General features: G+C 40.1%; 1 protein-coding gene across 1 annotated transcript; it reads right to left on the bottom strand.

The window, feature by feature from the left end:
- Positions 1–4669: 4669 nt before the first annotated feature.
- Positions 4670–6109, bottom strand: LOC118371535 (zona pellucida-like domain-containing protein 1). Its single transcript, XM_035757002.2, has one exon. The coding sequence runs from the start codon at positions 5873–5875 to the stop codon at positions 4670–4672; it is 1206 nt and encodes a 401-aa protein (XP_035612895.2). The 5' UTR covers positions 5876–6109.
- Between the last annotated feature and the right edge of the window lie 6080 nt (positions 6110–12189).

The raw sequence follows: 12189 nt of genomic DNA, 5'->3' as shown, positions 1-12189 counted from the left end.
GTTGACCAGTGAAATATACCTGCTGGAGCACGTGCTACTATGCTGCTATGGTGACCAGTGAAATATGCCTGCTGGAGCGAGTGCTACTATGCTGCTATGGCGACCAGTATGCTGCTATGGCGACCAGTGAAATATACCTGCTGGAGCGTGTGCTACTATGCTGCTATGGTGACCAGTGAAATATGCCTGCTGGAGCACATGCTACTATGCTGCTATGGTGACCAGTGAAATATACCTGCTGGAGCGCGTGCTACTATGCTGCTATGGTGACCAGTGAAATATACCTGCTGGAGCGAGTGCTACTATGCTGCTATGGTGATCAGTGAAATATACCTGCTGGAGCGCGTGCTACTATGCTGCTATGGTGACCAGTGAAATATGCCTGCTGGAGCGCGTGCTACTATGCTGCTATGGTGACCTGCTATGGTATCCTTCCAAGTCGATTAGAAAGGTTTTAGGGAGCGTTTGACAGTGATGAGGGGTGGTCGTTTAACCACAAAGACTCAATCATGGACATTCTTACTGACAGTTGAGGCTGCTACGTGTGATGATGTATTGTTGTCTTTACCTTCTTGCCCTTTGTGCTGTTAATGTGCCCAATAATGTTTGTACCATGTTGTATTGCTACCATGCTGTGTTTTCATGTGTTGCTGCCATGCTATGTTGTCATCTTTGGTCTCTCTTTATGTAGCTCTTGTCATGATGTGTGTTTTGTCCTATATTTTATTTTTTAATCGCAGCCCCTGTGGCTACAGGAGGCCTTTTTCCTTCTAGTAGGCCGTCATTGTAGTTAAATAAAGGTTAAAACAATTAAAATTACTAGGTATGTTCACACTGCCGTTTTCATCCCAGGTGGATGAATTTTGTTTAGTTTGAAACATTCACCCAGTGCGGAAACATCAGTGAGAATGTTGGGGTTGAGCTCAACCCAGAGTGAGGACGTGCCAACCAACTGCGACATATTGAGGTAGTGTTTGTGATAATAGTGGTGCACAGTCACATTTACAAACTTTCCCATAAAGAAATTGCATATTAGAGGCAGGTAGCCTAGTGGTTAGAGCGTTAACCAACTGTTCCTAGGCCGTCATTGAAAATAAAAATTTGTTCTTAACTGACTTGCCTAGTTAATTAAATAAAGGTCAAATATATTTTTAAAATTAGGATGGTAAGACTTTGTTTTAGACAATGCAAATTGTAAAATGAGAGGAAACAACAAGGAGAAGTATTTACAGGCAGTGAGGGGATTACTAGCTAGCCAAATTAGCCAACAATAGCTAACTAGTTAATGAATTCAGGAGTTTATAACAGAGGAGGCTGGTGGGAGGAGCTATAGGAGAATGGACTCATTGTAATGGCTGTAATGGAATAAATGGAACGTAGTCAAACATGTAGTTTCGATATGTTATATTTGTTCCATTCCTGCCATTTCTTCATAACTGGCTAGCAATTTTGTTCTTGACTAATTACTGTGTTATTTTTTTTTCTCCCTAATTTAATTGATCAAATGTATTCTAACATTATGAAAAATAACACCAGGCCAGCGGTTGAGTCAATGGCTGAGTCTTCTATAGAAGATGGCTTCTATGACAACGGTAATGATACAGGCAAAGGCCAGGATGCCTCCTGCCACCCCAAGACCTGTAGAGGAGCCATAGTTGTTGCTGCTAGATGACTGGTCTGCTCTGATGGTAAGGAGAGGAGATGTGATGGTTTTATGCTCTGTCCCCCTGTCTTGGGTACTCCTCCTCCTGTTGTTACATTGCATGAACATACTGCAGATGCTCTTCTCACAGAGACAGGTGATGCAGCGGAGGAAGTAGGTGGACTTCATCTCATTCTGCTGCTCGATGAATCAGAAGGCCTAGAAAGAGAAGCGGGAATGATGACTTCTCACCATTCTCATGAATAGTGGTTATCTGGGTTACCATGGGTGAAGTGTAGTTTGCTCAATATCTAGGCATCGGATAAGAACAAGACTACAAAGTTCATAAAGTGACCATTCGACTTGCCAACTTTTGGACTGAATACGTTTGTAAGGACAACAGTTTTCATAAAATATATAATTTTTCGCTCTCATGTGCTAATTTTTGTCCATTAAGAACCAACGACGTGCTATCTTTTTGTAATATTTACGATAACGCTTACATATTTTCTTAGCCAAAGCTCAGCAACAACACAGCTGCTTGCATTACCTAGTTAGTCGTCTTGACTACTTTCTTATGTCATTTCTGTGTGTTGATAGGGAAAAGAATGCGGTTTGGACCATCAATTAATTGGCATATACATTAATTACTGTTACAGAATTGCCAAGTGGTCGAGGATATTGGAAATGTAATCAAAGCCTATTGGATGATAACTTGTTTTTAACCAAGACAGAATCATTTAAATGACTTTGTCCTGCATAACATACAGTATCAGTCAAAAGTTTGGACACACCTACTCATGCAAAGGTTTTTCTTTATTTTTACTATTTTCTACATTGTAGAATAATAGTGAAGACATCAAAACTATGAACTAACACATATGGAATCATGTCGTAACGTAAAAAGGTTTTAAACAAATTAATTCAACAGATTATTTAAAGTAGCCACCCTTTGTCTTGATGAAAGCTTTGCACACTCTTGGCATTCTCTCAAGGTTAATATGCGGGAACTCCTTCAAGACTGTTGGAAAAGCATTACAGGTGAAGCTGGTTGAGAGAATGCCAAGAGTGTGCAAAGCTGTCATCAAGGCAAAATGTGGCTACTTTGAAGAATCTCAAATCTCAAATCTATTTTGATTTGTTTAAAACTTTTTGGGTTACTACATGATTCCATATGTGTTATTTCATAGTTTTGATGTCTTCACTATTATTCTAGAATGTAGAAAATAGTGAAAATAAAGAAATTCCACAAATGAACTTTTAACAAGGCACACCTGTTAATTGAAATGCATTCCAGGTGACTACCTCATGAAGCTGGTTGAGAGAATGCCAAGAGTGAGCAAAGCTGGCAACAAGGCAACGGGTGGTTACTTTAAGAATCTCAAATATAAAATATATTTTGATTTGTTTAACACTTTTTTGGTTACTACATGATGTATTATTCCATATGTGTTGTTTCATAGTTTTGATGTCTTCACTATTATTCTACAATGTAGAAAATAGTACAAATAAAGAAAAACCCTTGAATGAGTAGGTGTGTCCAAACTTTTGACTTTTACTGTATATATTCCTTAATTCCATTATTTTACTTCTAGGCTGTGTGTATTGTGAGTTGTTGTGAATTGTTAGATATTACTGCACTGTTGGAGCTAGACACACACGCATTTCGCTACACCTGCAATAACATCTGCTAAACATTTGTATGTGACAAATAACCGTTGATTTGATTTGATCAAATAAATAAACATCAGTTAAATTTGATGTTTGAATGGGATGTAATTTGTGTCTTAAAAACACCTCATACTGTATCAGCAAGTTGACCTCTTATGTTGTGAGTGTGGACATATTGTTGATTGATGTTAAAGTTAGAATCCTTAGTCACTACATTCATTTGTGAACTTATAAAATAATATTACCAATGTAGGATCTTAATTTGAGCCAGTTTGCTACAGCAGGAAAATAATCACGCAGGAATAGGAAATAGCTAGGGCCATCTACTTTAAGTGCTGCATGTCTTCCCAGTAGCCTAGTTGGTGTGTGAACTGCTGACTGCTCATAACTTTCAGATGATTGTTGACACATCAACCAAAATCAAGAGACAGCAATCAATAAACTGTATTGGAGGGGGAGTGGATACTCCTCTCCTAGGCAATCAGCAATTAGTACAGGAAAATATGCTCTTCACCTCTGCTAGGCAATTAGTCTTCACCTCTGCTAGGCAATTAGCAATTAGTGTTAGTACTTCAGTCTACCCTGGTTTCTGAAGGTTTCGTCGGCCTTGTTCTTCGAGGAAGGTGCCACACCACTCTTACCTAGTTCTTTTCTAATTATCTAATTTTGCTCTTTTGTAGCTTTTTTTGTAGCTTTTGCAACTATGTGTGTTTTACAGACGCAACCCATGTGGAAGTCCAGGTCTCTGGCAATGTTCGGAACTGCCAATCTGTGGTCAAGAACGCCAAGTTCATTTCAGCCTATGCTGCCTATCAGTCCCTTGACTTTTTCTATGCTGTCACTTGTCCACTCAAGGTTAATATTGTCATATATTTCCAACCAGTTGCCCTTGGAGAGTTCCTCACTGAGCTTGATACCTCGATAAGCTAATTTCCTGATGACTTACTGCTCTTTGTACTTGGCAACTTCAACCTCCCGAGATCTGCCTTCGATTAATTTCCTTCCAATTCTCTTTCCTCTTGACTCGTTAGACCTCACCCTTTTCCAAGCCCCTCCAACTCACAAGGCAGGCAATACACTTTACCTCATCTTCACTAGAGGCTGTCCGCCTGCTGATCTCACTGCTTACCCCCTCCAGGTCTCTGATCACCACTTAGTTTCCGTTTCTACCTGCGTGTGACTTGGTACTCATGCTAAGCCTTTAATAGTCTCTTCATGTAAACTTTCTAAAGACGCATTTTTCATTCTTTAGTAACAACAAGATCTTGCTATTGCCAAATGTAAATAAATGTGAAAAAGTTATGATAAGCTGAGATCTGTCCTCTTGCACAGTAGTGAGACCAGCAGGTGGACACACTATTTAAAGGGACAGTGGTTCAGTCTCCTGTAGAAAATGGCTGCCATAATAATAATAATGATGCAGGCGAAGGCCAGGATACACACTGCCACCCCAAGACCTGTAGAAGTGTCTGAGTTCTTGCTGGCAGTCTGCTGTTCTTTTAATGACACAATGCTCTCTGCTCTGATGGTGATAGGAGGGGAACTGATGGTTTTGGACTCTGTTGCTGCATCCTCGGTAGCAGGAACAACACCCCTTCTCCTCCTGCTGTTACATTGCATGAAGGTACTGCAGGTGCTCTTCTCACAAAGACGGGTGATGCAGTGGAGGAAGTAGGTGGACTTCATCTCATTCTGCTGCTTCATGAAGCGGAAGGCCGGGAAGGAGAAGTGGGAGCGTTGACTCTTTCCATTCTCATGGATGACGGTTAATAGGTCAGTGTTGCAAGGGACAAACAGGTTGAAGAAAGTGGAGTTAGTGGGTAGAGGAGAAATGGAAGCGTAGCATCGGTCCAGGAGCACATTGTACTGGGAGGTCAGGTTGGTGGCTTTGACTTGGGCAAAGACTTCAGTCCTCAGGTCAAGACCCTGTTCTGGAATGACCAAGGGTAAAGTGAAATTGACATCACTGAAGAGTTCAAGTCTCAAAGTGCTGATGAAACTACCATTGTTGTCCTTCACTGCAATGGAGGATGCCGACACATCAATTAGGGTGTTGTTGATCAGGTACTCTAGGGGATAGGCACAGGAGTAATAATACTTCAACTCAGTGTTGTAAGTGACTGTCCCTGTGGTGGGATCATATGATCGGACCACACCACTGATGTTGACTGTCTGGATGTTGGAGAAGTCAGAAAATATCCCTGTGCCTGGAGCGCTGGTTGTCCTGAAGAGGCTGCCACAAGAATTGGTCGTGTTGATGGGGAATTCAAACCTCACGATCGGGGGAGTCACACTTTCATCCAGAGTTCCCTTGCAGGCTGGGTCATTCATGATGTTGTTGAGGATAAGCAGGGACTCGTTGTAACCAGTGTAAATGGCAGGGCAGATGAGGATAGCCAGACCAATAGATTTGGTGCCGCAAGTTACTGAGATATCAGTGTATGCTGGGCGTCTTAAATTCAACCCACAGTCACTTAATTGTAGTTGACTGCTCTTTGCGACCATCATTGCCAAAAGAAAAAAGCTGAGAAGATGCATTTTTGCGTTCCTTGCAGTGTTCATATCTTGACTGGGACATTAAAATGTGTCCTTTGTTGGCTTGTTTCCAGCTTTTTGATTCTATTGAGATGTATGGAGTTGCTTTTATAGTCAGGTCTCCTTCTTGGGATTGGACAGAAACAAGGTCAATGTCGCTCTGCCTATTCAAACATTTCCATTGTGTTGAGGGTGCCACGCACCATACCTAAAGGCAATTCATGAAACCCAACACACCTTTTAGTTCAGAAATGAAGCAGAGACAATGGCATGTTTCTTTTGTGAATGTTCTTAAAAAATAGATTCCCTTGGCCTGCTAATATGATGTTTCAAGGAGTAAGTGTTGAATCCTTTGAAAAGGCAACCTTTGACGGCCTCATTTTGACTCCCAACAATACCCTGTTGGCCTTTCACATGACCCAAATGTGGTCATAAGAGATAACACCATGGCCCAGAATATCATTCAACTATAATTATGATTTGACAAAGGAAAGGTCAACTGCTTTGTTTGTAAGGTAATTTACAGTTATTATTGTCTTGACTCTGAGCCCAATACTTAACTCGCATGTGAAAGCTAAGCAAAGGTCAATGGAAGCAATGGGGGCAACCTTTTGGGCCCCCCCAAAAAATTATCCCAGTGGAACGTATGTTCTCTAGGCCTACTTTCCATCGCTGTTCTAATTACCTTCATCTTTACAAAATGCCCAACCCATCCTCTGGTTATAGAACCATGTTTTGTTATGCTGTGTTACAGAAGTAGAACTCTCTTTCTTTTCTTTCTCATATTTTTTAACAATATCACTTTGTGTGATTTTAAAATGTGCATTATAAATAATAAAAACTGAGGTGTGCAAAGCCTTTGATAGAAAATCAAATGTTGTACAGTAGATACAGCAGATCCCCCTAATTGTATGGGACACTTTTAAATGTGCCGTTAGGGGCCATGCAATTCAAAGAATCCATATTAAGAAAGGAAATAGAGGGACTAACAGTACAGATAGATAACAATAAAAACAGTACCTTAGGGCCACATAATATGTTAGAGGAAAAACAAAAACAAATGGAGGAACTTCTTCAAGAAAGATCAAGTGTAATATATTATTACAAAATTAAGCAAACTGGATGGAATATTGGGAAAAATGCACTTTTCAATCTTAGAAAGTGTTAATTTAACAAATCTAAATATATTTCTGATTTTATATTCTTTAAAGTAGCCACCCTTTGCCTTGATGACAGCTTTGCACACTCTTGGCATTCTCTCAACCAGCTTCACCTGGAATGCTTTTCCAGTCTTTAAGGAGTTCCCACATATGAATTGGGTTGAAGTTTGGTGACTATGGAGGCCAGGTCATCTGATGCATCACTTCATCACTCTCCTTCTTGGTCAAATAGCCCTTACATGGCCTGGAGGTGTGTTGGGTCATTGTCCTGTTGAAAAACAAATCATAGTCCCACTAAGTGCAAACCAGACGGGATGGCGTATTGCTGCAGATTTCTGAGGCAGCTATGCTCGTTAAGAGTGAATTGAATTCTAAATAAATCACTGATACTGTCACCAGCAAAGCACCCCCACACCTCCTCCTCCATGCATCATGGTGGAAACTACACATGCAGAGCTAATCCGTTCATCTACTCTACGTCTCACAAAAACAATGTGGTTGGAACCAAAAATCTCAAATTTGAACTCAAACTAAAGGACAGATTCAAATCAAATCCAATTTTATTTGTCACATACACATGGTTAGCAGATGTTAATGCGAGTGTAGCGAAATGCTTGTGCTTCTAGTTCCGACAACGCAGTAATAACCAACGAGTAATCTAATCTAACTATTTCACAACAACTACCTTATACACACAAGTGTAAAGGGAAGAAGAATATGTACATAAAGATATATGAATGAGTGATGGTACAGAACGGCATAGGCAAGATGCAGTAGATGGTATAGAGTACAGTATATACATATGAGATGAGTAATGTAGGGTATGTAAACATTTTATAATGTTATATAATGTATAATGTAAACATTATGCTCAAGTTTTTTGGCGCACGCAAGTCTCTTCTTCTTATTGGTGTCCTTTAGTAGTGGTTTATTTGCAGCAATTTGACCATGAAGGCCTGATTCATGCAGTCTCCTCTGAGCTGTTGATGTTGAGATGTGTCTTTTACTTGAACTCTGTGAAGCATTTATTTGGGCAGCAATTTCTGAGTCTGGTAACTCTTATGAACTTATCCTCTGCAACAAAGGTAACTCTGGGTCTTCCTTTCCTGTGGCGGCCCTCATGAGAGCCAGTTTCATCATAGCGCTTGATGATTTTTGCGGCTGCACTTGAAGAAACGTTCAAAGTTCTTGATATGTTCTGTATTGACCGACCTTCATGTCTAAAAGTAATGATGGATTGTCATTTGTCTTAGCTTATTTGAGCTGTTCTTACCATAATATGAACTATCTTCTGTATACCAGCCCTACCTTGTCACAACACAACTGGTTGGCTCAAGCGCATTAAGAAGGAAAGAAATTCCACAAATGAACTTTTAACAAGGCACACCTGTTAATTAATTGAAATGCATGAAGCTGGTTGAGGAAATGTCAAGAGTCAGCAAAGCTGTCGTCAAAGCAAAGCGTGGCTACTTTGAAGAATATCAAATATCAAATATATATTGATTTGTTTAACGCTGTTTTGGAATGGGTAGGTGTATACAAACTTTTGACTGGTACTGTATATTATATATTTGGAATCAAGCCAATCAATTAACAAGATAATAATAGTCTTATCAAAAATAATATTTAATTTACAATCTGTGGATACTATGAGATTAGAAAAGTTCAGAATTCATGTAAGACGTCACAGCACAGTTGAAAAATATATGGCACAAGAAAATCAAGAAAGGGTGGCCCATGGGACAGGCAGGGCTACAAACATAGGTGGGATGGGCTACGGAGATAGGTGGGATGGGCTACGGAGATAGGTGGGATGGGCTACGGAGATAGGTGGGATGGGCTACGGAGATAGGTGGGATGGGCTACGGAGATAGGTAGGATGGGCTGAGACAGAGTGACTGAGAGCTGGGATTTAAAGATCATGATCTGTAATAGTTAGGACCAAAAACACATACGTACATACATATATCATGTATTCTGGATATGTCTGAGTACTGTTTTATGTGTCATGCAATACTGTGTATACTGTGTACCATGTATGTGAAATGTATTATTAATGTACAAGTAGCAAAATACCTGTAAAAAACAAAGATGTTAAAACAAAGTTACTTTTGTCCCCCGAAGAGAAGGGATGGGCCAATAATACAAAAAACATTAGGAACACCTCTTCTTTCCAGGACATAGACTGACCAGGTGAATCCAGATGAAAGCTTTGATCCCTTATTGATGTCACTTGTTAAATGCACTTCAGTATAGATTTTTAAACCATTTTTATTTCACCTTTATTTAACCAGGTAGGCCAGTTGAGAACAAGTTCTCATTTACAACTGCGACCTGGCCAAGATAAAGCAAAGCAGTGCGACAAAAACAACAACAACAACATAGAGTTACACATAAACAAACGTACAGTCAAAAACACAATAGAACAATCTATGTACAGTGTGTCCAAATGTAGAAGAGTAGGGAGGTATATGGCAATAAATAGGCTATAGAAGCAAAATAATTACAATTTAGCATTCACACTGGAGTGATAGATGTGCAGATGATGATGTGCGAGTAGAGATACTTGGGTACAAAAGAGCAAGAAAATAAATACCAATATGGGGATGAGGTAGTTGGGTGTGCTATTTACAGATTGGCTGTGTACAGGTACAGTGACCAGTAAGCTGCTCTGACAGTTGATGAAGGGGAGCGGGTTAAAGAAGGATTTTTAAGGCTTGAAACAATTGAGACATGGATTGTGTTTGTGTGCCATTCAGAGGATGAATGTGCAAGACAAAAGATTTAAGTGTCCTTGAATGAGGTGGTTTGTGTCAAGAACTGCAACGCTGCTGGGTTTTTCACACTCAAAAATTTCCTGTGTGTATCAAGAATGGACCACCACCCAAAAGACATCCAACCAACTTGACACAACCAAGGGAAGCATTGGAGTCGACATGGGCCAGCATCCCTGTGGAACGCTTTCAACACCTTGTTGTCCAAGCTCTGATGAATTGAGGCTGGTCTGAGGGCAAAACAGGGGTTGCAACTCAATAGTAGGAGGGTGTTTTTAATAGTTTGTACATTTTGAATGTATATACAGTGCCTTCGGAAATAATTAATTCAAGTATTGGGGCGGCCTAATGGTTAGAGTGTTGGGCCAATAACCAAGAGGTTGCTGGATTGAATCCCCAAGCTGAAAAGGTAAAAAACTGTAGTTCTGCCCATGAACAAGGCAGTTGTCCCACTGTTCCCAGGTAGACTGTCATTGTAAATAAGAATTTATTCTTAACTGACTCGCCTTGTGAAATCAAATTAATCAGACCCCTTGACTTTTTCCATATTTTGTTACATTACAGCCTTATTCTAAAATTGATTAAATAGTTTTTTCCCCCTCATAAATATACACACACACAAGACCCCATAATGACAAAGCAAAAACTTTTTTTTATTTTTTTTTTTTAAATTGTTGCTAATTTATTAAAAATAAACTGAAATATCACATTTACGTAAGCATTCAGACCCCTTACTCAGAACTTTGTTGAAGCACATTTGGCAGCAATTTCAGCATCAATTCTTCTTGAGTATGATGCTACAAGCTTGGCACACCAGTATTTGAGGAGTTTCTCCCTTTCTTCTCTGCAGATCCTCTCAAGTGCTGTGAGGTTGGATGGAGAGCGTCGGTGCACAGCTATTTTCAGAGATATTCGATCGGGTTCAAGTCCAGGTTCTGGCTGGGCCACTCAAGGACATTCAGAGACTTGTCCTGAAGCCACTCCTGCATTGTCTTGGTTGTGCACTTAGGGTCATTGTTCTGTTAGAAGATTAACTTTTGCCCAAGTCTTGAGCACTTTGGAGCAGGTTTTCATCAAGGATCTCTCTGTACTTTGCTCCATTCATCTTTGCCTCGATCCTGACGAGTCTCTCACTCCCTGCCGCTGAACAAAATTCCCACAGCATGATGCTGCCTCTGCCATGCTTCACAGTAGGGATGGTGTCTGGTTTCCTCCAGATGTGATCTTGGTTTCATCAGAGCAGAGAATCTTGTTTCTCATGATCTGAGTCTTTAGGTGCCTTTTGGCAAACTCCAAGCGGGCTGTTATACGGCGTTTACTGAGGAGTGGCTTCTGTCTGGCCACTCTACCATAAAGGCCGGATTGGGGCTGCAGAGATGGTTGTCCTTCTGGAAGGTTCTCCCATCTCCACAGAGGAACTCTAGAGATCTGTCAATGTGACCATCAGGTTCTTGAGCACCTCCCTGACAAAGGTCCTTCTCCCCCGATTGCTCAGTTTGGCTGTTCGGCCAGCTCTAGGAAGAGTCTTGGTGGTTACAAACTTCTTCCATATAAGAATGATGGACGCCATTGTGTTGTTGGGGACCTTCAATGCTAAATAATTTTTTGGTACCCTTCCCCAGATCTGTGCCTCGACACAATCCTGTCTTGGTGCTCTACGGACAATTCCTTTGTCCTCATGGCTTGGTTTTTGCTCTGGCATGCACTGTCAACTGTGGGACATTATATAGACAGGTGTGTGCCTTTCCAAATCATGTCCAATCAATTGAATTTACCACAAGTGAACTCCAATCAAGTTGTAGAAACATTTTTAGGATGATCAATGGAGACAGGATACACCTGAGCTCAATTTATATTTCTGTTTTTTATTTATAGTAAGTTTGCAAACATTTCTCCAAAAAATGTTTAGCTTCATCACTATGGAGTATTGTGTGTAGATTGCTGAGGAATAAAACATATATATTTTAGAATAAGGCTGTAATATAACAAAATGTGGAAAAAGTCTAGGGGTCTGAATACTTTCCCAAGGCACCGTATATTATCATTGACCTTTTTTTGATAGTTGTTACTTTGTATTCTAAATTCTGATGTAATTCATACTGTATAGTTGTTTGTGTGCTGGTTATTGGTTAGGGGTCCTTTGTAAAATAGATTTCCATCTCCATGGGACTAATGTACATGGATGAATAAAGATAAACATGTTGTCTGAGATATAGTTACGTAAGACCTAAGACCTGATAAATAATCATTGTAAAGTCCTCATGGTTACAGTTAGTAATTGTTAGGGTATCATCTAGGACTGAAACTATTAAAAGTGCTCCATGATTACCTTGATATGGGAAATGTATAGATTAGATTTGTCAGCTTTCCGTAGGCCATTGTTTTTCTCCATTTCTGAAGACTCAGG

Source organism: Oncorhynchus keta, chromosome 34 (assembly GCF_023373465.1).
Source record: "Oncorhynchus keta strain PuntledgeMale-10-30-2019 chromosome 34, Oket_V2, whole genome shotgun sequence".
Taxonomy (NCBI): domain Eukaryota; kingdom Metazoa; phylum Chordata; class Actinopteri; order Salmoniformes; family Salmonidae; genus Oncorhynchus; species Oncorhynchus keta.
This window is presented reverse-complemented; position numbering and strand designations above follow the sequence as displayed.

Excerpts from the sequence above, each read along its gene's own strand:
- LOC118371535 (XM_035757002.2), bottom strand. The coding sequence starts at position 5,875 with ATGAACACTGCAAGGAACGCAAAAATGCATCTTCTCAGCTTTTTTCTT.